General features: G+C 41.2%; 1 protein-coding gene across 1 annotated transcript; it reads left to right on the top strand.

The window, feature by feature from the left end:
- Positions 1–1,406: 1,406 nt before the first annotated feature.
- Positions 1,407–23,012, top strand: LOC129328412 (zinc phosphodiesterase ELAC protein 2-like). Its single transcript, XM_054977460.1, has 24 exons — positions 1,407–1,745; positions 2,985–3,035; positions 3,120–3,190; positions 3,919–3,983; positions 4,679–4,736; positions 5,050–5,118; positions 6,044–6,202; positions 6,664–6,722; positions 7,333–7,391; positions 7,484–7,556; positions 8,964–9,076; positions 9,896–9,994; positions 10,714–10,852; positions 10,941–11,026; positions 11,874–11,992; positions 13,509–13,605; positions 14,214–14,352; positions 16,042–16,080; positions 16,242–16,351; positions 17,669–17,768; positions 17,851–17,971; positions 18,254–18,332; positions 20,069–20,213; positions 22,216–23,012. Exons 1-24 carry the CDS (start codon positions 1,507–1,509, stop codon positions 22,456–22,458), a joined length of 2,532 nt encoding a protein of 843 aa, XP_054833435.1. The 5' UTR covers positions 1,407–1,506; the 3' UTR covers positions 22,459–23,012.
- Positions 23,013–24,360: the final 1,348 nt, after the last annotated feature.

Here is a 24,360-nt window from a genome sequence, read left to right as displayed (position 1 = left end):
ATCTGAAGATGCTGGGGATTGAACCAGGAACCTTCTGCATGTAAACCAGATGCTCTGCCATGGCATCTCCCTGAGGACATTTCACAAGGTTGGATCCTCAACAGAGAATGAATGGTCAGCTATTTGGCAGCTTCTGATCTTACACATTTGCAGGATTGCACCTTCAAAAGGCTTTGTTTGGATAAGCAAAGCTGTCATGGCACAGTATAGCAGGAGAGGCAGTCCACTAGATGTGTGGGTCCAAAGCTATAAAGGGCTTTACAGGAAATAACTAGAAACTTGGAATTGAATCCAGTAACCACTGGAGTGACTGCTGAACAGTGTTAAATGCCCTGAGATATTGGACTGCAAGAATTTAAAATGTGAGTGGGTTTAAAAAGTTCTAAATTGTTATAGTGGTAAGAATGGTGCTTAAATTGATGTATTGATTTTGAAATCTGGAGCAAATGAGTCATGATGATTGATGGGAAGAGCACAGGAAAAGTAAACTGGAGCAATGCTGGATGCTCAGAGGAAAGAAACCTTGATCGAGCAGCACATAGAAAACATGCAAGTTAAAGATTCTTTAGTGGCAAATTCTGTGAAAAAATCCGTATTCCCTCTGCCTGCAGACATTTAAACCTTTGTTGCATCATCATATTCAATATAGTTAAACTCTACTACATCACTCTAAAAGAAGAGTTGAACCCTTTGTTTGGATTTTGTAGAATCCTTACTCATAGCCTAAGCCTGAAGGTATCCTTTCCAGCTTTCTTTAACTTTACAAATATGCTCAGTGGAATTCAGATCTCAGCACCAGAGTTTTAAACCAGTTTTCATAACTGTAGTTAAGGAAAACACGGTTTCAAAATATTCCACAAAGATGGTCAAATGTCTGCAGTTGTACATTTCTCTTGTGTTTCAATAGAAACTGGAAGGGGAAGCTGAGCGTGACGGCGTCTTTTCCCTGTCTCTATGGAAAGTGTTTGGCATACCATAAATAAAGATGGGTAGCGGTGTTTGTCTATCTGTGGCAGTAGAAAAGAGCAAGAGTCCAGGAGCACCTATAAGACTAATAAAATTTGTGGTAGGGTATGCATTTTCGTGAGCCACAGCTCACAAATTTTGTCAGTCCTGTAGGTGCTACTGGACTCTTGCTCTTTTCTACTGGCACACCATAGAGAGAATTAATACCGGAAGTCCTCATCCGGACTGCTTCGGGATCTTGGCGGTAGAGTGACACCTTACTTCCGGGTTAAAACTGGAACTCGCTGTTGAGTGCAGGTCCCTAGAGGGATCCTAGTCCTTACCGCAGTTGCTTTAAACAAAACCTTTCTGAGGGCGGACCTCTGTCACGTGAAGAGGGTAATGCAGGCTATTGGCCAGGCTATGTCATGTGATTCCACAGTTCGTTTCTTGCTGGAGGTCGAGCGGCGCACGCGACGGGAGTAAAGCGAGGGCTTGTCCGTGCGCGCAGCGGGTGCTCCGGCGTGGGTGCCGTTCGAGCGGTCGGAGTGCGGCGTCTGAATGTGGAGTTGGTGGCTGCGGGCGACGGTCAGAGCCATGTCTGGCGGGGAAGCTGCCTCCGCGCTCCGCCGCCAGCGCCAGCCCAAGGACTCGCTGCGCCACCTGCGCTTGCGGGAGAAGCGCCTGGGTGCCGCGGGAGCCTGCGGCCGCGATGGGGCCACCACGGTCTTCGTGCAGGTGGCGGCTGCGGGCACGCGAGACGCGGGAGCAGCGCTCTATGTCTTCTCCGAGTTCAACCGGTCAGTGGGATCCTCTCCCGGGGGTGGTGATACATGATGCAATCACCTTGTTACAGAGAAGCAGCTCTGGGGCGTGTTAGTGGTTGGATGGGAGGCCTCTCGGCCTTACTTGCCCTGGTTTCATGTTGGAAGAAAAATCAAAGAGATGTATCCTCTGCCCTTCTCCTTCCCCCAGTTTTTTTTTTTTTGCGCTGAGGAGCAGGTTCTTCTCATCATAGTATCGTGTCTGATAAGGCTGACATACCTTAAAGGAAGACACTTGACAGTTTTATGTAATTTTCTGCCCATAGAGGTTAGAACCCCACATCCTGTTGCCATAATCAGTGGCAAAGGTATGTGCAGCTGTAGCTCAGATGGACTTGTCACATATAGGGCATCTGTGTGCATGTGCACTCTGTCTCTCCTCACTTCAGAATATATCTTGTTTTACAAATGACCAATAGTGAAATTCTAAGAACGCTTTTCCAGAAGTAAGCTTTTCAGTGTATGGAGGTGAGCAAGATTGCTTTCTCTTAATCCATTTTTCCAGGCTGTCATGTAGGAAGCACCCATGTAAGGGGTTTAGAGTCTGCTCCAATCTATGTGACGCTGCATTTTGGTAGAAAGATTATCTGCTGACTTAGTACTTTGCAGACGGCTGGTAATTCTGAAGGGTTGCAACATATAATATTTAGATTCAGGTGATGACTTTTTTTCTGCCTTTTTTTGCCAAGGAATTCAAGGCTCCTTTTAAAAAAGAAATGTTTCCAGTGGGCAAAGGAGCTATTTTGCCTGCGTGTTTCAAAAGACTGATGTTACATATTATGAAACCCAAACTGTTAGGTATTCTGAAATAAATTTCTGTAAGAAATTTCGAGCCGCTTACATCATGTGCGTCTTGGCTCAGAGTACTATTGCACTCTGGTTAACGTCTTTATTTTGATTCAGAACAATATCTTTCTTTAGATATGACAACTGAAGAAAACTTCATAAATTCAGCTTTACAAATAAAGTGTGTATCCTTTGCTCTGATTGCTATCCTTTCACCTGGTGCTGTATGGAAGTGTGTTCTTCTTTTTCTTCTTTTTTGCTGGAAGGAATGGCATGATAAATGACCTTCTGTTCCATTTGCATATTCCTGATGTTGTTTCTAGTGTCATTTTGCCAGTAGAGAATGAGTCATTAGTGGCCATAAGACTCTTATAGTGATAAAGCATTTCTTTTGTAGGGGTTTGCTCATCATAAAATATTTCATTTCAGGTATCTTTTTAATTGTGGTGAAGGAGTGCAGCGCCTTATGCAGGAGCACAAGTAAGCCTGATTGAGGGGGGAGACAGTCCTGCAAACAAGCTATCTATTATGATAAACTCTAATTCCATAATATTATTCCGTCAGGTTAAAAGTGGCTCGGTTGGACAACATCTTCCTTACCAGAATGAACTGGGCCAATGTTGGGGGTCTGTCTGGTGAGTTCATTCAGCAACTTTCTTTGTGTCTTAATTTGGATTTTTAAAATTTTCTTCAGTAAAAGTGGTAATCCATGGCAAGTCTGGACCTGTACTGTGATGGTTGCAGGCATCCATCTGTATAGTGATTGTGTAAAGTACATTTAGAGTTTGCTTGTACCACAAAATGTACATGTTGATATTTGATGTTATTATAAAAAGGTATTTGTTGCTAAAAAGGTCAGTATAATTTTCTCTGTCCAAAATAACTTATTATAAAAGAGAAGATGAATAACAAGTTTCCGAAGAACAAGGAGTTCTAAAACACCTCAAAGACGAAAACACTTTTGTTGGCAAGTGTAGAATTCACTTTTTTCAGATACCATTCTTCTGGATAGGAGAATTGCCATAATTTAGCAGTTGAACATATCCTTTGCATGCAGAAGTTTTCAGTGGCATTGCTAGGGAAAATGATCTTAGGCAGCATGGCTGGAATGATATCCTACTAAAATGCTTATCCAGTTGCTCTTATTTTCTCTTTTTTATTTGTTCCTCTTGGTGAAGAATTCAAAGTGCCAACAACTGTATCATTGAGTTGGATAAATACATACACGTTATCATAAATATACTCTTGTTCTCTTTATTGTAGTAATAGGTACTCTTTGTTTTTCATGACTGTTAAGGCTTTTCTAAAATTTGAAGCTGAAAGCCATTTTTAAAGCAGGGCTTCTGCTTTTTTGCCTTTCCAGGAATGATTCTTACCTTAAAAGAAACAGGAGTTCCAAAGTGTGTGCTCTCTGGACCGCCACAACTGGTGAGTGGCTATGTTTCTGCAGTACTCATTCATGTAACTGTTCAGCTATGCAGAATGAAACATCATTAATTGGTAGTGAACAGTAAAAACTAATGCTGTCCTTGCAGTCCTTTGGTTCTGTTATTAGAACTAGGTTTGCATAATGGATGTGAGCAAATCTGTAGAGCTCACTCCATCCTTTATCCTTCAAACATTTCTTGGGACCTACAATAGTAGCGTTTGGCAGTTCTGCTTCATAAAATAGGATTGTGGGTAGGGTAGGGTGGTGAGGAGCTCTGAGAATGTCTGAGTCTCTTTGGCATTGTGTCTACTGATAGGAAAGGGCAGATTCAAGAATGCAAAGGCTATTTCTAGGAATAGCTTTAGGAAGGATAGCTTCCTTGCTAACATCTACATCTTGATCTGTGAGGATGACATTTTGATGTGCTGTCATCTTGTCTCTTATCTTTTCTGACCTTTACAATGGTTTAATTATTCTGATGTGCCTTTCTTTTGCATCTCTCTGTGTATGTACGATGTGCCATCCATATGGTAATATAGGCAATACGGTCAGCTGCTGTAATGTGATAAGAAGCCAGTGAAGTGTGTTTTATTGGGCACACGAGTGGATGAAAATAACATGTGCTGATAACTTGTGTACAGTACGAGGACATGGTGTGATTAATGGTAGTGTCTCTCCTGTATATTTCTTCTAGCAAAAGTACCTGGAGGCAATCAAAGTCTTTTCTGGCCCGCTAAGAGGAATAGACCTAGGTAGGAGTTGCACTTCTATGTGTGCTTTAATAACCAGCAATAGCTATGGATAAATGGGGGAGATCAGGAGATCAGGGGATTGTACTTCATATTTACTGTTGGCCATGTCCACATGTCTTTTAGAGGCATCTGCCAAAGAACCTGTTGAGGACTTGAAGTGTGAAGGGTTTGATTTATTGATGGATGTATTTGTATTTTTATCCAGACCTACCATGCTCCTGTTCAGCTACAAAGTTAATTGTTTCAAAAGTTGTAACTTGTTAGGGTCATTCTAATATTTGTTGTTTGATCTGTTTTGGGGTTTTTTTTGCAGCTGTGCGGCCTCATTCTGATCCAGAATATCAGGATGAAACTATGACCGTCTATCAAGTTCCCTTGGTAGGTGAGTAAAGATGCAAAAATTGTGACAGTGAGGAAGGAATAACACTGCTATGGTGAATCTGTGGTTTCTGACACTGATAAAACAGTGAGGGTGGAATGCAACCTAAAAACAAATTGCTGGCTTGTACTAGGGCAATTCAAGTAAAGCATAAACTAAGAACAGTCTCTTCTTTGGATATGAAGGAAATTGCTGGGAGCTATTGCTCTATCCAGTCCTATTGTTCCTGTAGCTTTCCCGTCCCAGTGTTTTGGTTGTATCCAAAGTGCTATGTACATTTTACTCTTACCTTCATACCTTCAATGTAAAGGAAGGGTTATACTGGGAGAGAAGCAGACAGTGATTTGCCCAGGCCATGCTGAGCTTGGTGGCTAAGCAAGGAATTGAATCTGGGATTCTCCTGTCTGAACTCAACACTTGGTTGATACTCTGTTTATTGATTGTTTATATGCCCTCTAATCCACATACTCATGTACAACAACACATAGTAGGATGGTTATTCAATACAGTAAGATATAATCATTGCTATATGATCAAAAGTGAATTGTAAAAATATGTTATTTATGAATGTATGAACATATAATAATTTAGAAAACATATACTGAATGTACCAATTGTTTATAGATACCTATCCTTGTAAAATTTATTTGTATCGTTGAGATTTTGAAAACAAACAGAATTTGGAAAATGCCCTCTAAAAACTGCTTATGCAGCTGGTTTGAAACCATTTTCCTGTAGCCAGCAATGAAGTTCATCTTTCAGCAACCCACTCAACTGCAGTCAAGCATCTTGAGTCCAGATGTTCATAAAAGAACAAAATAAAGCAAGCAGAGTTAAGCAAGGCAGAACTTTGTGGTTTAAATTGTGTTCCCTGGAAAGGACTGTGCATATATTCTTAAATCTTTTCTCCCTGTAATCTCTGAAATAGGAAGGAAGCCCATAAATAATCAGAGGCTGCTTGCAGGCTCTGAATTAGCATTACCAGCAGATGAGACTGACCCAACTTATATCTCAGGACCAGACTCTCCTGCTAAGGAAAAGCAGTGCCAACGGGATAACCAGAGTAGAGCATCCCCTGATAAAATGGGTGAGTGAGCCTTGCTTCTCGGTGACTTCCAAAACGATGGTTTGGGGCCCAGATTGAAGCTACACAAGGTTTGGTGGAAAGTTGCATCTTGCTGGGTGGAGGATGGCACTACAGTTTTAAGGTGGCTCCTCTGGTATGTTTCAATCCACTTGTCAGTTTCATTAGACCAACATTCAGTGGTGGGTTATTTTGGTGATGTATTTTGAAACTCCCCTGATAGCTTATATGAAAAGAAATTAGTGCCCTTCTTTTCATTTTTATTTCCTGTTGGGAATGGAAGAAGGGAATCTGTGGAATTTGGTTAAGATAATATCAGCTGGCATCCATCTTCAGGGTTATGGATTAGCATGCTGATGTGTGTTTTTGGAGCAGAGGAGAGGTTCTTTTCGTTTTAAAGCTGTGCAGACACCCGGAATCTGAAATCATGTGTATTTTTGATGTGTGTGTATTTTTTTTTAAAGATCGTCCTCAACAAGTTGGCCAAAGGGACCCATCTTTAGTTGTTGCATTTGTTTGTAAGGTAAGAAGAGTAAGGTCTTGCAACTGTTACAATACATCTGTCACTTTAGAAACCAGATCAATGGCTTCTACTTAAAGTCATCATTTCCTGATAAAGTCAGGCTTCTTGGCTAATGCTACTGCTTTGATAGACTGGGAGAACTGAGGCTGCATATTAATTGCATGTTGCACAGCTGTTTTCTCTCTTTCCATATTTTCTTATGCAGAGAAATACAAAGCTGTCATCTTTAGCATGCTTTTAAAGACACTTTATTTGAACAGGACCAAAACTTAATGTATTGAAAAATACCTGAGAGATGGGCTTGTACATATGCTTGGTTTTTCCTGGAAATTTCTTATGATGATCAAGCAGATTACTCACTGAACTTTCATCGAGGGAAACAAACCATTAATAATTTCCAAAAAGGAGCTGTTCATTTAAAATATCTGACTGCATGCTTATGAATCTGTTTGAAACATGACTCCCTGTTGGAAGGATTTTTAGTTGCATCTTCAGTGTTTTCTTCATTTGATGTTCTAATAAGTTTGTTAGAGACGTTTTCGGGGATTTTTCTGATGTGATGTCAACATTGCCGGGAAAAGATAATGAAATGAACATTGTTTACCCACAGCTCCGTCCAAAGAAAGGGAGCTTTTTGGTGCTTAAAGCAAAGGAGCTTGGCTTGCCTGTGTAAGTATAGAATGTTTGCTAATAATCTTTTGTAGTAGACAGGCGCATTCTATGCCTCTAAGGCTGGCTACATTTTTTATTTTCTCTTCTAGTGGCACAGCAGCAATTGCTCCTATCATTGCAGCTGTAAAGGATGGAAAGAGTGTCATGTTTGAAGGCAAAGAGGTATTATACAAACGTATGAAGAATTTTTCCTCAACAAGGGCCCAGGGTGGTTTTATATACTGCAGCATGTGTGTTAAAAATAATAAAACCATGACAATTTTACTCCATTCCAATAAACTTCCCAAGATTTTTTTTCCATTTAAAGCTAACTGATTGTGCTTCTAGTTCTTAGTCACTACATTGTGGATGTAACCAAGCATGACTTATTCTTGACCAGTGCAAAGGAGCACCACTTGGAGTTTTTTGTTTGTTCTTATCCCACTCTATCTCTTGGAATGGATGAGGTTGTGCTCATCCATTGTGCTGGATATTTATTTAGTAACCTAGAAAATGAAGAGATGTGAAATAGCCTCTCAGAATAGAAAGGGGAATATAGTGCAAAGTGTTTTTAAATTTAAATTGGATAACTTTAATGAGTGAAGCTGACTACATAACAACCTTTCACAGATGGCAAAATGTTGTCTCTTTAGAGGGTGTGTTCTGAAATTCAAATTAACAGCTTAGGAGTGCCACTGTATCATCTGTGGGACTTCTTATTTTATAGCACAATTTAAATAGTGTGTCCATCCACAATTGCATGTACCATATAGTATAGCAGATTTTGTGAACATTTGAGGTGAACACTTGTTAAGACTGGGGTTTTAAATACTGTTTAAACAGAGGTAGTGTGCTGCATATTTTCACCAGGATAGGCTCTGCTCTAACCTTCTACTAACAAACTGAACCTAGGTGGCCTTTTAAGTATACTTGTTTTATATGAGACACGAGGAAAACGCTAACTTCTGTTCACTATTGGGGATAAGGGAAATAAGGATGTTCAGTAAAGAGGCTTAAGCAATTTATATGTAACACACAGCTTTTGCTGGGCTTATGAATTTGTAAAGTTTATCAATTGTCAGCTCCTGGGTGCGCAGAACAGTTATCAACCAAGCTTTTATTCTTGTGGGAAATATTGATTTCCCCCAGCCTCGGGATTCTTTCAGTGTAAATGTGTGCTTCTCTCAGAAACCACAAATCTTTAGCCAGTTTCCCTCAGAAACTGGGCCCTGAGACAGCTACAGTCTCTTCCTAAAGCATTCACTGTACTGGTCTGCCTTTTGGAAGAAATGAGGCCACACTAATAAAGACCAGTAGAGAGGAACAAAGTGTGATGAATAGTTGCTTATGTCTTTTTTAGATCCTAACACATTTCTCAATAAGCTCCATCAGAGGATCTAATAAGATTAGATTAAAATTGACAGCGTGACAGATTCCCCTCCCCCCTCACTACACACTCCCATCTGGCTTCTTCAGCCACCCATGGGCCCCGATGAACTGTTAGCTGGCATGCATGGGATTGGTGACTGACAGAAAGGGACAGGATCTTTACCCATCAATCACATCACTCACATCTGTGCCTTATTGCAGATCTTAGCTGAAGAAATTTGCACCCCTACAGACCCAGGTGCAGTCTTCATCGTAGTGGAGTGTCCTCATGAAGGCTTTGTAGATGCAGTCTGTGAAAACGCCACACTGCGAGGGTATGGCTGAGACGTGAACATCTACTTTCAGATTCAAGATTTGGTAGGGGTTAACTGTGGCACTTCTTGCCACCTGTGGGCTGGGAACGTGTGACTCCTTCAGTGATCTTGACTGGACCTGGTACAGTGACTTTCCTAACTGAGTTTTCATATTGGCCCATAAGAATCAGCCAAAGTGTTAGTAAGTGTGGGACATACAGAAATTGCAAGGCTGAAGTTGGAGAGATTCCCCAAAGGAATATACGTCATATGAAGCCATAAGGAGCCATTTTCAAATTTACTTAAAGGCAGACGACACCGATAACACTTTATTCTTACATGGCTTGGAATATTGCGAGGATTAGGAACAGGGTTGGAAAACGCCAGGCTTCATAGGCAAACTCCCAGTATTTTAATGTCAATGTTGAATTCTTAAGAGATCAGTCTGCATAGAGCTCTGTGAAATATGCACTAAATGTGAAGAGAACATGAACAGATGTACTAGAGCAGAGGCTGTATAGCAACGTGAAGCTAGTGAGGGTTTATGAATGTTGCCTTCTTGGGATTCCCAACTTGGTAGCAGTCATCTGGAAAGAGCAAAGCATCTCTTTCTGTATTCCTGTCTTCCCAAATAACTCTGACATGATGATGCAGGAAGGGTAAAGTCACCCCTAGAAATCCACTCTGGATTGTTAAGGGCCTACAGTTACAAGTATTTGACTTAGCCGGGTACTGGCTGGGGCAGGAAGAAACCACCACCTCTTTCAGGATCCTCTCAAGGATGCGTGGCTGCCCCGCAGTCTGAAAATAATTACTTACATATTGAATGTGTACTTGCAGATACCAAGAAGGGAAGCAGGAGAATCCTGTGGCTTTGGTTGTCCATATAACCCCAGAACCTATCTTACGGGACAGTCGGTATAAGCAGTGGCTAGAAAGGTTTGTGTCTTGGCAGAATTTACATCATAACTTTCAAATAACAAGTAGTCTCCCTTGTTAGCTAGTCTTCATATAGTGGTTTTGGAGGACTGAATGTGTTTTTCATACATTATCTCCGCGACCATGTATGCTAGTCCGGTGCTCTTGCAGAATCAGGGCTGATGGGGGCTGAGAGAACTGAGCCAGTAAAGTCATGTAGTGAGTTCAGGACTTCAGTGAAAGTGCACCTTGCCAGCTCAGTCTCTAAGGCACTGCACTGTGACTGCTCTGAAATTTCCCTGCTTTGTGTGCAGACCTGTCTGGGAGAAAATCCTACCTATTAGCTGCTGTAATTTCAGTATGTGGAACCTTTCATGTCCGTAAGCCCATCTTCCTCTGGTCTTTTTCTTTACTAGCATAACTGTGCTGTTCGCTGTGTAAATGTTAATTAACACAACTCAAAGGAGAGATTTAAAAATAGCAATAGCCTATCTGCAGAGGAGCAAACTCTGGCATGAAAACCAAATCAACTATCCTAGCATAATTCATACGAGGAACAGATGTGTGTTAAAAGTCAGAGCGTGGTAGGGAACAAAAGGCAAGTGTATTTGTAAGCAGTAGGAACTGTATGACCATGTTATTGATAAGTGGTGTATCCCCCGCAACTCTGCCTTTGTTTAACACTAACAATCAAGTTTTAAGTGATATCAGACTCTCAACATTGTTCGTTGTTCCACCAGATTTGGAGCTGATACTCAGCACTTGATTCTCAATGAGAACTCCCAATCAGTGCACAATCTCCGCAGCCACAAAATTCAATCCCAGCTCAACCTCATCCACCCAGATATCTTCCCGGTTCTCACCAGCTACCAGAGCAAGGTAAAACTCTTGATCAGGCTGGCAGGCATGTCTTTCTCACTAGGGGTGGTAGCACGCTGCTATGTTTCTTTTTCTGTCTATCCATCAGGAAGAAGGAGCCACATTCAGTGTGCCTGTTGTGCGAGGAGAGTGCCTCCTCAAATACCAGCTGAGGCCCAAGCTAGAGTGGCAGAGGTTGGTGGGTTCTTGAATGTTTTGTTTGGATAAAGGTAAAAAATGTGCAAGCCTTTTTCTCTTGAACAATGGCATCCAAGGGGCAGAAGCAGGTATTACCAATGGGTTGAAGCCTACCGTTTCATTGCATCTGTGACTGTGTTCCTCTCGTGCTAGGAAACTTCCACAATCGGCTGCTGAGAGTCTTATATCAGTGGAGAGCACCTTGTTTCAGAGAAACATGGTCACTGAGGGAATGAAACTGTAGGATTCGACCCAAGGATCACTTCCTGTCTCCTTCATCCAGCTTCCTGATAACGTCTGGTTTGGCACAACATAATATTTAATGTGCACGTGTCATATGCATGGCTGGGTATGGGTACACCTGGTATGTTGTCATGGGCAGACATGGGCATCAATGTGATTACATGTCATAGGTTAAACTAGATGTTACAAAATGCAGGGTGAGGAAACAGATGTGAAGCACTGGTTGCTCTGTGACTTGGGAGATCTCATTCTTCCCTCAGCGTTGCTTGTCATCTCAAACCATGGCCTACTTTCAAGACTCTTTTTAACAGATCTGCAGAGCAATGGTTTGGTGGGCTAAGCCGGTTGTGTAAAAGGGTTGTGTTGAGCACTAAAATGTTGGCTAGGGACATGTGTGTGAGTAAATTTAAAAGAGAGCCATATTTTGAGTTGTACTCTTCGCTGATGTATTGACTTTCATGGGATTGTGTATAGTACACTTGGAAGAAAGGAATAAATGCTTTCTACAGGCTGGTGGTGTTTCCTAAATAAAAGGATATTGACTTGCAAAAAATTGAGATGCTTTGTTGTTCACTTCCATTCTGACTGGACATTCTTTCAGAGAGGCTGTTACTGCTTATAATTCTGCTGAGTTTATAGCTGAAGCCCTGGAGCTGCCTAATTTCCAAGAGAGTGTGCAGAAATGCAGAGAGAGCTTACCAGTCAAACTGGCATCATCAGGTGAACAGAACTGTCTAATGCTGGAAAAGGGCTAATGAAAACTGGTGTGGGAGGGAGATTGCACCTCTCGTTCATGACATACTTTAGTGGCTGCAGAACCTGTCTTCCTGTGCTTAGGAATATAAGCTTGGAATCTCTCATAGGAAAATTAACATTATAGTTCCATTTTTTTCTGTAGCTCAGATTGTATACCAGAGCCAGAGAAGAATTCCTTCTAATTGCGTACTGTGTTGCTGCTGTGATGGCTGGGCTGCCAAGTATGCAGAGAGAATCTACACCTTCCCTGGCGCCCCAGATACTGTTTTAACAGCCTCTGAAATGCCCCCTTTAAGGAGCACCCTGGGAAACACAGTGCTCAGGGCTCCTGACATCTCAGTGCTGTGAAGACAAATCTGAGCTGTTGGAATCTGCTTATCTTGAACACTCACTTACCTTGAATACCTAAAAAAAAAAATGTTCTTTGCCATTGAATGAATGTTCAAGGTCAGCAGACCCCAGCTACCTTTCTTTGTTTGTAAAGTATATTTCCCACGGAAGTTGCCCGTCAAATGTCTTTGGGAATAAGGGGCAGAATACATGTCTGTGTTGTTTTCCATTTTTGGTGGGAGTTCTGCTTTTGTGAGGGGATGTGTATGCCTGACTCTTCTTGTTGATTTTGCTTGCAAATATTTGCTGCTTTAGTCCATCAGCAGAAAATGAACGAAAGTATGAAGAATGCTGTATGTACGTTTGTGCCACAGCTGGCTTTGTGAAGAAACTGGAATTTTATAACCGAGAGAGGGGTGGCTGTGCAGGGTGCCTGTTTTCTGTTGTAGTATTAATGGCACGCTGGGACCCTGCATATTATTTGCCTCCTGTCAAGGGAAAGCTTAATAGGAGAGCTTAAAAGCAAATGAAAACGGCACTTCCTGTTCACTACAGCTCTGATTAGCTACAACTCATTATTTTGACAACGGCTAGGTTAGCTGCTTACTGATTCACACTTGATCCGTCTGGAATGTCCTATTCCTCTTTCATAGTGAGAGCAGAGTCTTAGAAAGGTGGTCACTGTAGCTTCCAGTGTGCCCATAAATTTGTTACTTGGCCAGCCAAATTAACAGTTTAAATCTTTAGTTTTCCATAATGCAGTGTCCAGTGTAAATTAAACCCCCCGGAGAACATTCCCCTTCCTTATGCTGTCCAAAGGAGCAGAGAGAGGGTATGAATCTTGGGAGGAGAGACTGCTGCTGATGGTTACTGGGACTTGTGGCATATATGTGAGACACAGTGCAGTTTTGCACATGAAGACTGCTGTATGAGATAGCAGTGTAAGAGCAGTTTCCCACAGCAGTTTTCATATTTGTTTTCTGATTAGATCAAAAATGGGAATAGACAGCATGACTGAATTTGTCTGCTTTGTCTGCTTTGATGTTTTTTTTTGGATTTGTTGTTTGAAGGCTGTTTTTAATCTTAATAGATAATGATAGTGCACAATTTTGGCTTGCAAGAGTTCAAGAGTTTTTCTGCTTGTTTCTAGGAAATGTGGATAGCTATCCAGAAGTTGTATTTTTAGGAACTGGCTCTGCAGTCCCAATGAAAATACGGAATGTCAGCTCAACATTAATAAATATCAGGTATGTATCAGCAGGTAATGTTTGTAGGCTGAGGAAGGGTCCAGCCATTTTGGTGGAGAAAGGTGTGGATGTATCTTGGAGTGTGCGAATGATGGGTTCCTAGAAAGCGTTTTAAGCATGTTCTTCACTACAGTGTACCTTATTGGGTTTATGTATTGTCAGCTGGGGCTGAAAGGTGTTGCATTAATTTTTGATAAGTGCTCATCAAACAGTGTCCTGCAGTCCCTTTGTTACAAAAAAATCTTTCTCCAGGAAATGAAAGTGTCTGTTATAGTGCCTGACCTCCTGTCTTCTCTGAAACTGACTTTCTTGGTCTCTTCATTTACATAGTCACAGGGCTCCTTGGGCTGTAAAAAACAATTGGTCACCACTTATTCTAAATGGCACTTTGATTTCTCCACAATGGTCACATAGATTTCTAATAAGGGAATAAATGAGGTGTGTGAACCTTTTAGCCCTCTTCCGTGGTATAGCTTGATGAGGGAGCAGCGGTGCATTCTGTCACTACCGTAAACGCCGCAGAATGTAGTTGCCTACGTGGGTAAAATAAATCTTCATACTGCCCCCAGTAGTTGTAAGTATAAACTTGCATTTGCTTTTCTTGCTAGCTCCACCCAGTCTCTGATTCTGGATTGTGGGGAGGGAACATTTGGCCAGCTTTGCCGCCACTATGGAGATGAGGTTGACCGAATCCTCTGTAACATTGCGGCTGTGTTTGTGTCTCATATACATGCAGATCACCATACAGTGAGTATTGTATTGTGGTAAGGGTTGTAGCTTCCATTGTTTCTCTGCCATTTTACCTTGTATAATTATCCTCAAGAAAGTGTTTTTATTGTCTCTTCCTGCTCTCATTTCTTTCAAATATAAAGCCATGGTATAGACATAATAATAGAACAGGGTTTTAAAAAATTTATTTAGATACCTATATCCCGCTTTTCACTCCAGTGGAGACTCAAAGCCGCATTCAATGCCCTCCCCACACCATTTTGTCCTCACTGCCACAGCTCTGTGAAATAAGTTAGGCTGAGAGCTGTTGCTGCAAGAACACCTTGTTTCCAGATCTAGAAACTAGCGACTTAAATTTTATACCCTACAAACTTCTTTTGTTTTTAAAAAATACTTTTGTTTTTATAATTGAGGCTTTTGGACCGCTTAGTCCGAGGGCAATGGTTGGACTCCGAAAGCCACTCATCATTCACTTGGCCTGTTATGAGGAGATTATTGGCCTGAGGGAAACGCACAGTAGACTTGATGAAAACAACTAAGAAACAGGTTGTTTTCAATGATGAGTGGATTGGTTGTTTCTCTGTTTTCCTTTTCTGAAGCCGTCTCAGTATTACAGTAAAAAAATTACTGAAGTGCTGGGCCTGAGAAGACGTAATAGTTAAAAAGCAGGGTTTTTGTTTGATTCAGACTTATTCCATATAACAAAAAGGCTTTTAGAGTGGGGATTTGAACCTGGGTCTCCCAGATCCTAGTTTAACACTGTAACCAACTGCTATACTGCAGTGGCTGTCGTGGTTATGAGAATAAATCCGGAGGTTCATTGAGCTCATGTTCTCTCTCTTCTCTCTTTGTGCATGGTGTTCCAGTGATTGCTTTCTGTTTTTTCCATGTGCCAAAGTGTGTCATTGCAGATGCTCCACAGGCATTACTCTGGGCTGTGAAGAAATGAACAAGTTCTGTTTTGTGGTTCAGATGTATTGGCAAGTTGCAGTTTGCAGGAGTCTTTCTCTGTATTTCAGCCTGCAAGAGGAGGGAGGTGCCCCAGTTGGTTTTATGTTACAAGCCATGATATTTCACTGTGTCTGAAGCATACCTTTGTCATTCTGTAGAGCTACTTCTTCATTGTGGCAGCCCACCATGAAAAACTGTAAGACTGTATTGCCCCAAATTGCTGACCTATTTGAAATGGCATCTGATAGTTAGGAAGATGCAATGCTGCTGTTTCTTTTGTTTGCAAGTGAAGACATTCACAGGCAGGATTTGTTTTTCTGTTTCTTTGTATAGTCCTTGCCATTCTCCAAGTGCATTGTATGGTAGCGTGCCTTGCCTCTTTGGTAGAGGGACTAAGTGGCTGAAATGGGAACCAGTGTTGTGGTAGTAGTACCAGACTGGAACTGGGGAAACCTAGGTTCAAATCCCCACTCTGTTGCAAAATTCACAGGTTGAGAAGTCAATGTCTCTTAGCCTAACCTACCTCACAACATTACTGTGAGGATAAAATGTAGGAGGGGGCAACCCAGCTCCTTCAATATATTAGGAAGTGTAGTGTTAAATGTAATGTAAGGCATGCCTAATTAGATTGTATGAAATAACAAATAAAGAATTGAACTGCTATTATACTCAAATCATTCTTAGAGTTGTTTAAGGAGAAGAGCGTAAGGAACTGGCTGCTGTCTCTTTGTCATGGGCTGATCTTCTCTTTTCTAGGGATTGTTGAATATCTTGTTGCAGAGACATCGTGCATTTGTAAGTACTGTAGCTTTAAAACAAAAATTCGGGCTTTGATAGGTTGTGGTAATTTCAGTGGATTGGCAGGAGCATGCACCCGGGTTGATCCTTGCCTCAGATCTGCTACCTCTGTTGCTAACCCTGCTATCATCTCCCATTTTTCTCCTTTCTGCTCTCAGATGTCCCGAGGTCAGCCCTACAGCCCACTATTACTGGTTGCTCCCACGCTGATTATGACATGGCTGCATCAGTACCATGATCATTGTCAAGAATTTCTAGGGCACATCAAGTGAGTAGGTATAGCCATGTATTTTGGGTTAGTGTGAACTGTCCTTGTCTGTTACTCGTCAGCTGTAGCTGCCACGTTCACTGCAGTGCATGGTATACAGAAGGAGAAACAGAGTTACTGTTCTGCATTATGTCTTATTGTTGCAAGTTGCTCAAATGTCTTTTCTGCCTCTGAGGAAATCTTTCCCATCTGTCTTAAGCTTCCTTAAAAACATATCTTGTTCATTCATGATTGGGCATATATATAAGTTTGCTATAAGTTTGCCTTCTTCTCAAGATCCAAGAATGGATGCAACTTTTTGGAGCACCTTAAGTAAGAGCCAAAGGGATATTAGAGATTGTGAGAGATGCCTGGGCACACTCTGGTGCCTAGAACTCTGTCTAGTAGTGTGGGCCCACTTGTAGGGCACACTCCTTGAGGTTTAAAACACATTCTTCCTTAGAGAAAGTGACATTTTTAACACAAACGTCCTCTGAGCAACAGGGAATCTGAGACAGAAGTGGTGGAATAGTTTCTGTAGATTATTCAGTGGTTGAACCTTGGTTGCCCCATCCCCCCAGTCAGATAGCTTGAGGACTCATCGCTTGTACTGTAGACATTTGAGCTGTATTTTGCATACTTTAAAAAGCGCTGCAGACCATCTCTGCACGACGAAGTGCCCTTTACCCAACTTTAATGTCTCACAACGCAGATCATCAACATTGCACTGTATCTGTGTCGCTGCTGGTTGTTGCTGGTAACAAAAAGCAATAGCATGGAAACATTCAGTGGTGGGTGAGGCCATCTCAAGATCTGTTCTAGACTCTAAAGGTATGGGTGAATAGACACACAGAGGCAGTCTCTGGTGAGCTGCTGCAGATGTTATGGCCCTGAGAACGGATCACTTGCCATGTGGAGGCTGCAGCCACCTCTGAAGCATGTGTATTGTTCAAAGAGATTAACAATTTTGGCTGATAACTCTTGTGCATTACCTTGGGTTCTGGAAATAGAAAGTTTTGCTTCATAGATAGAGCTTCTTACTTGGGACTGTAATTGAGCAGAAGATTGTGTAGAAGAGAGAGCTCTGATAAGTTTTATTCAGTTTAGCAATGGGAAAAAGGTGAAGTTCCAAACATCTTCATCTCATTCTGTTTAACATGCTGGATACTAAAGTGTGTATAACTTGACTAAACTTTACTCTGTGGAATAATTTAAAATGAATAAATGTCAATCATCAAAGAAATCCAGCAGTGTAAGTCTTGATATGGAATTCTGGCGACAACAGAGCTCTTTTTGTAATTATGGCATAATCATGGTATCCCTTTCATTTTCTTGCAGCATGATTCCTGCCCAGTTTCTAATGGAAGGATGTGATGTCTTTAAACTTAAAGCAAAGACATTCATTCATTCGCTTTTGGAGAAATATGACTTTGCAAAGGTAAGGTAGATATGGGTTAAGATAGGGGAAGAAGTACTTGCAGGGGAAATCCAGTGGTTTAACATGTTATGGTCTTACTCAGTTTCAGACATGTGAAGTCCGGCATTGCAAAAATGCTTTTGCGTGTTCAGTGGTCCACAAATCTGGGTGGAAAATTGTCTATTCTGGTGACACTATGCCATGTGAAGTTTTAGTTGAAATGGGTAAGTTTTGTATAGTGTTTTTGGTGGGGGGCAAAGGGGAAAGGAAGAATGAACCTGGAGTTGTTTAATAAGAAGCAAGAATAGTGTGCACATGAGAGAGGCAGTTATTTTCTTTGTCTTTCAGAAGACACAAAGCTAGCTAGGATGTTCTGTTACCTACCTTTCTATAGTATATCTGTTGTGAGGAAAGCCAAGAGATGTCCCTGTGTATAATGATATACATGTGCTAAAAAATTCCTAATCCACATTCCACAAATGTGATGGCCATGGTGTTTTGCACAGGGAAAAATGCTTCTCTGTTGATTCATGAAGCTACACTGGAGGACGGCTTAGAAGAGGAGGCAATAGAGAAAACACACAGGTAAGAGTTTCTAGCAGCTGTTAAGTATTGACAGTTTCTTTTTAGTATGCAGAGTATCAGGAAAGAAGTGAAAAGTCATGGCTCTCACTCAGTCAGCATTAGAGAGCATATAGAAACTGGAAAATGGCATCAGAACGTGTGCAAAGTTTTTCTTCCTTAAACGTCCAGCATACCGCCCCAACCATCTTCTTGACTCAGCCAAAGTTCCAAGTCCCCTCAAACCTCAGTAATGCTTTCATTCACTGGAATGTTTTAGTGTAAATCTCATCTGTAAGGAGCAAAAGAAATCCTAGGATTATTAAGCTGATATAAGAATGGGATATTACGAAGGATTTAAGAAATCTATGTGGCATTAAAAGGTAAAAAGAAAATAAAAATAGCAGAACACATTAAAAAATAAACTTTTTATGCTATCTGATGTCAAAAATTAGATAGGGCACAAAGCTTATTTAAGTTACTAAAATCCTTCTGCTCAAGTCAGTTCACAAAAGGGAGTTGAAAGCAAGTTCCATTAGAACAAAAGAACAAGGAACAGACCACAACCCATTTTTATAAGGAATTAACACATTTATGCATTTAACAAAATTAATATACTGCTTTTATGCCCTCCTAAGGGCCCAAGAAGCGATCCTGGAGGATGAAAGGGAATAAAATTCAACAAGTAAATAAATTTATCTACCTGGGGGTAGTTATACAGGATTCGTGGGCTAATACAGCACACTGTAATCTGATGGCGGAGAGAGCTGAAAGGGCGGTGCATGCTATCTTGAGATTTTTTTGATCTAAGGGGGGCTTATATGTCCCGCCAGCACTGAAGCTGTATCAAGCTAAAGCCCTTGTGCAACTCATATATGGTATTAATTTGGACATATCTTCTGTTTATCAGTGGCTCAAGATATATAACAATCAAAAAGGCCTTCTCCCTCTAATAAACCAAGATCCTTACCAGCCTAGGTAGATGCGGATGGTTAAGAGCAACGTAGAAAGATTGGGACTCTCGCCTGACGACCTACTGACTCAGGGCAGTGACCAGGCAAAAAGTATTGTTAAACAAAGGGTGAGAGACATAGAGCACCAACGAGATTTAGCTCAATCTCCTCGTTTTATGGCCCCTAGGGAATCTAGATATGTTACGGGTATGGCCAGATATTAATGTCAGTGTTTTTAAATATTAGAATTACTGCGGTTCCCAGAGAACTATATACATTTTAAGATAAGATTTTAATTGCTAAATGTATTTTTCTATGTCCTTTACATTTTTACGCTGGATTTAATTATTCTATTGATTGCTAAGGCTGTATTGCCATTGTTATGGTCTCTGACTGCAAATAAATTCGTTCATTCATGCCCTCATAAGGGCCGCCAAGGTGGTTAACAAGTCTAAAATATACAAAATGATTAAAAACCAACCAAATCATTAACGGCTAAAAACGAAGCTAAAAAACATACAGAAACATAAAAACAATTAGTTGCTGTTCCGTTTCAAAGCTGCCTGTGTTGATTCCATATCAAATGGCTTTGTTTTTCCAGTGGATTTGGTGCTCCGGCCTCCTGGGGGCCAAACACCTTTCCTTGTATGTTTCTGCTCACATTATAATAGCAGCTGAAATGCTTAAACTTTGTAAGAAGATCTTTGCCTCAAAAATGACATCTTGGCTCTTAGTTTGTGTTTTCTCACCCCCTTGGTAGTTTAATTTGTCCTGTGCCTTAACTATTGTTGTTTACCTGTCTTATAGCACTACTTCCCAGGCCATTGAAGTTGGAATGAAGATGAATGCAGAATTCATCATGCTCAATCACTTCAGCCAGCGCTATGCTAAAATCCCTTTCTTCAGTGAGGATTTCAGTGACAAAGTTGGAATTGCATTTGATCACATGCAGGTGAGTTGAGAATTGAGCTTTCAGGTAAGAACTCCAGATTTTCAAGTGCTCAGTCATCTCCTACTCGGAAGTGGACAAAATTTCTATCAAAGCTTTTAAAGACAGGTTTTGGGTCAACCACAGGGCATTGGTGGTGGGGGATTGCATGGCAAGGAATTTTTTCTGGTAATGGAAGATTCATGGGCAGAAGGTGTCTGAATACATCTCTACTTTGGAACACAAATCTGCTTTCCAAACTCACACCTGTCTGATTTCTTAGTATGCCTTGCCTATATTTTAGCAGGGAAGTGCTTGCTGCTGATCATATAAAAAAGGCTAGAAAAAGGTCATGGTACCAGATTGCAGCAGTCCAGGGAGTGGAATATTTGTTTGGTGCTCAAAAGACTGACAAGACATGATGTCTATCAGATTTTTATCCTGCTCAGGACTGTACATAAGATTTTCTTTGCCTCCATTTTTTTTAATACAACCCTGTTGAATGAGAGTGACTGTTCCAAAGTCCCCCTGTGAGTGTCCTGGTAGAGTGGAAATTCAAATGTGGGTCTCCACAAACCTAATCTCGCCCTGTAGGTGCTATACAACACTGGGTTTCTAACAGGCAGTAGAGACATGTGCCCTATTCCAAGAATGTGTGGATTAGGAGTGTGCACCAAGAAAACTTGAATTTCAGTTCCGGGGGGTCCGGAATTAATTCCATTCCAGGTGGACTGATGTTGGCTTGGAACTGATCTGTTTGGTTTTTTCATTTTCATGAATTTCAGTCCATTGCACTTGCTTTGGCCCCACATATGCAAATGCATACTGTTATTTTCAAGGAGTGGGGGTGGGGAAACGAGGCTCCGGGGCAGCTGTTTTTGTGCTTAATCAAAAACCATATCAACCATTAGTCCCCCTCCTAGTCTAAACCATTGAACCACATTGATTTTTCCTGAAGCACACTAACACACACCACAACAGACCTGTGGAAGGTGTCAGTGGGCAGGGCAATGGCAGCGTGGTGCTCCCAGGCAGGAGAGTGCTCCACCCAGTGCAGTAACATTAAAAACAATCCTGTTTCATGTTCACTTTTTTCTTTTTCTTTAGTGCCAGTAACCTACTACCTTTGCATTCTGCTGTGGCCTTTTGTTGCTATGTTTCCTTGTGCTTTGTAGTTGTGTTTCCACAATGAGGGGTAAATCCAAATCCTTCCTTTTGATGTTCAGCATTCCACTGCAAAATGGGGCGTTCTCACTGCCAATCTTCTCCATTGGCCAAGGGCAGGCAGACAGAATGACTGAGTTCTTCCCCTGCCTCTGCCCAAACTGACATATGTTTCCCCAAGAAGTTTTCCTTTTGCTTTGGGGACAGGCAGGATTGTTTATGAAGGGGGGAATAGGTACACATTTACCATATGACTCAGAAAAAGAGAGTGCTGAAAGACTATAGAAGCAATCCTAAACAGGTCTACTCAGATGTAAGCTCCATGCTATTCAATACTGCTTACTCCCAGGAAAGTGTTGTTTAAATTGCTGCTGATGATTGAAGTCTCCTTTTCAAACTTTTCCAAAGTGATAGGAGGGGGGAGGGGTCTTCCCTTATGAGGACCTGATTGGCAGGGAGGGAGAGAATGCCATTTCCCAGGTATCTACAGGGTGGGGTGGGGAGATACAGTCATGTGCATTACTCTTATTTCACCTTCCCACCAACAGTTAGTTAATAACATCTGGTCTCTCTCTCCTTGGGATGGTGCGCTGTTCAGGAAAACAAGATGCTGCCCTGCGATGTGAGCCCAGTGCATGCCTGTCGCTACAAGGAATGAAATAAAACACGCACACTTTTTGGTGGGAGGGACTCATTAAAATTTAGTATTCTGGAAGCAACTCTGATGAGCCAAACCAGTGATTTCTGTGTGTATTTTTGGCTCATTTTTTGTTATGCACATCCTTAGTGTGGACAAAGATGCTGTTGGGGAAAGATGCTGCATAATTACTGCTAATGGTAATGTGGGTTTCTCTGTCACCAGGTGCGTTTTGGTGATTTTGCAGCTATTCCAAAACTCATCTTGCCACTGAAAGCCTTGTTTGCCGATGAGATAGAGGAAATGGAAGAGCGAAGGGAGAAACGAGAGCTGCGGCTTCTCAAAGAGGCAATAATAGCATCTGAGGCTCGGACTGTTACTAAGAACAAGGCACCAGCCAAAACAAAATTGGAAGATGGAGAGGACCGTCATGGAGCACCGAACAAAAAACTTAAAACTGCCAACTGAGCAAAGAAACAAATGGCTGCCTTTGTGCCTTTCTTGCTAGGGCAAGAGTGACTTGCATGTGATACATGATATGCACAGCACTGATGAATTCAAAAGGTGGCATCAGCACATTTTTGCTCTGTCTGCTTGAAGGCCCCCTGGTAAATTACCTGTGCTGTTTATACGGGTGAAATTCCTGCTGAACTTAACTGCACAGCTACCAAAATGCACTTTTTGGCTACAGTGCCTGGAAACAAAGTCCATCTTTACTGATCATCTGTCTGTTTCCTGAAAATAGTTCAACTTTCCTTTAAAAAAACCTGACATGAACGAGTAAAAATTTAAGGTTTAAACAAAGGTTTGGATACTTCAAGAGTGGAGAAGATCTCCATGGTAAAACAATGCTGCTCTCCAGTCCTTCACAGTAAAAGAGGATGTGTTGTGTGGAACTGTCTCGAATTGATCGTGCACCCCTCCTCAGTACTCTGGTATTTGCAGTGGAATTCTGTGGGTATGCCTTGCTTTTTAAAAAAAGAATTCAGGGAACCAGAAAGTAAAATTTATCCAGCATGTTTGGTTCTGCTGGTGTGCAATTCATTTCAGTTACTTCAGTGTGTAGAAGCATGATTACAGTAAACTCTGTTATCTTGAAGAAACAAGATATAGCAACCTTGCTAAGCAGATTTGGGGTGGAGGGAGGTCTACTAGAGTCTAAATGCAAAACTTATGAAGCCTTCATGTACACCTACTTGAGCTCCATGGCAGCATAAAGGTGGGCTATAAATATGAGCTAGAGCCTGCATTTCTCCCCTGCCAATTATAGGATTAATTAATACACAGTTTTGTTGCAAGGTTTAGAGACATTTTTAGTAGCACTACTTGTGTTTACTATGTACACCAAAAGCCTAACATGAAGGTTTTTTTAAAAAAGGGCAAAGGGACACACAAGGTAGGAGAAGAAGCAGAGGTCAAAGGAATATCCTCAAACGTGTCAACTGTTGCAGAAAAAAGGATGGGGGTGTGGGTAACAAACGTATGAAACAGAAGTATCAGCAGAGTAACCGGGAGAGGGCCAAAAAAAAAAGAAAGGTGGAGAGAAAAGGGGGGACTTTTTAAAAAATCTTGAAACTAGATCGAATAAAGTTGATGAGGGTATCAAACCACAGAAGTCCTTCTGTAAGAATAAAATCTTTTGTGAGAGGATTTTAGGAATTTTAAACATATGAAGTGATCTTTGCTAATAGTTTCAAAGTAATGAAAGCATCACAGTAGTGTAAATTCTATTAATAAAAATTTAAATTCAGTGCAATCAGAGATACATGTTATGAAGAGCAGTTGGTAATTTACAGGTGGATGCAAAACCTGCAAGAGTTAGGAAAGCTGAGTTTCCTGAACTAAAGAATTTACCTCAAAAGATTCCTAACTTGTAAAACTCTTTATTCATCTGATTGTATAATCTGGTAAGATGGAGAAGAAACCAGAGAGTGTTATTAAAGTAAACTGGAGTCAGGGCTAGTGGAAGGTAAGACATTGAATATTTGGGGTTGAAATAGAAATTTAAAAGAGCTAGAAGATCCAGATTGGCTGGAGGAAAGGGATAAACTGCCCCCGGCCCTGTCATTTACACACCATAGGTCTGTAGAATAAAAACTTGGGTGGGGGAAGTGGAGGAATAGCTGTTGAAGGTGAAGACAAAATGCTCAACTTCTTTCCTGCCGGGTTGGCCTTGCAAGAATAATTTTTCATATTATTATATAGCTGTGCTTTTGGGAAAGAAGGAATTTCATTTTCAGAGATGTGTTTGTTGAGTTGCTGCACAAAATGGCCACAAGGTGGAGGATTCTCTTCCCAGGGAGGCTGATGGTGGTAGATACCAATAGGTTTGATGCTTTTGAATATATTTAAAATTAAATAATTGAAAAG

Source organism: Eublepharis macularius, chromosome 4 (genome assembly GCF_028583425.1).
Source record: "Eublepharis macularius isolate TG4126 chromosome 4, MPM_Emac_v1.0, whole genome shotgun sequence".
In the NCBI taxonomy this organism is placed as follows: domain Eukaryota; kingdom Metazoa; phylum Chordata; class Lepidosauria; order Squamata; family Eublepharidae; genus Eublepharis; species Eublepharis macularius.
Note: the sequence above shows the minus strand (reverse complement) of the source record. Positions and strands in the feature narration are given on the sequence as shown.

Excerpts from the sequence above, each read along its gene's own strand:
- LOC129328412 (XM_054977460.1), top strand. The coding sequence starts at position 1,507 with ATGTGGAGTTGGTGGCTGCGGGCGACGGTCAGAGCCATGTCTGGCGGG. Across the intron at positions 6,203-6,663 it reads AGCATCCCCTGATAAAATGG|ATCGTCCTCAACAAGTTGGC; the intron begins GTGAGTGAGCCT and ends TTTTTTTTAAAG. Across the intron at positions 18,333-20,068 it reads GCAATAGAGAAAACACACAG|CACTACTTCCCAGGCCATTG; the intron begins GTAAGAGTTTCT and ends CCTGTCTTATAG.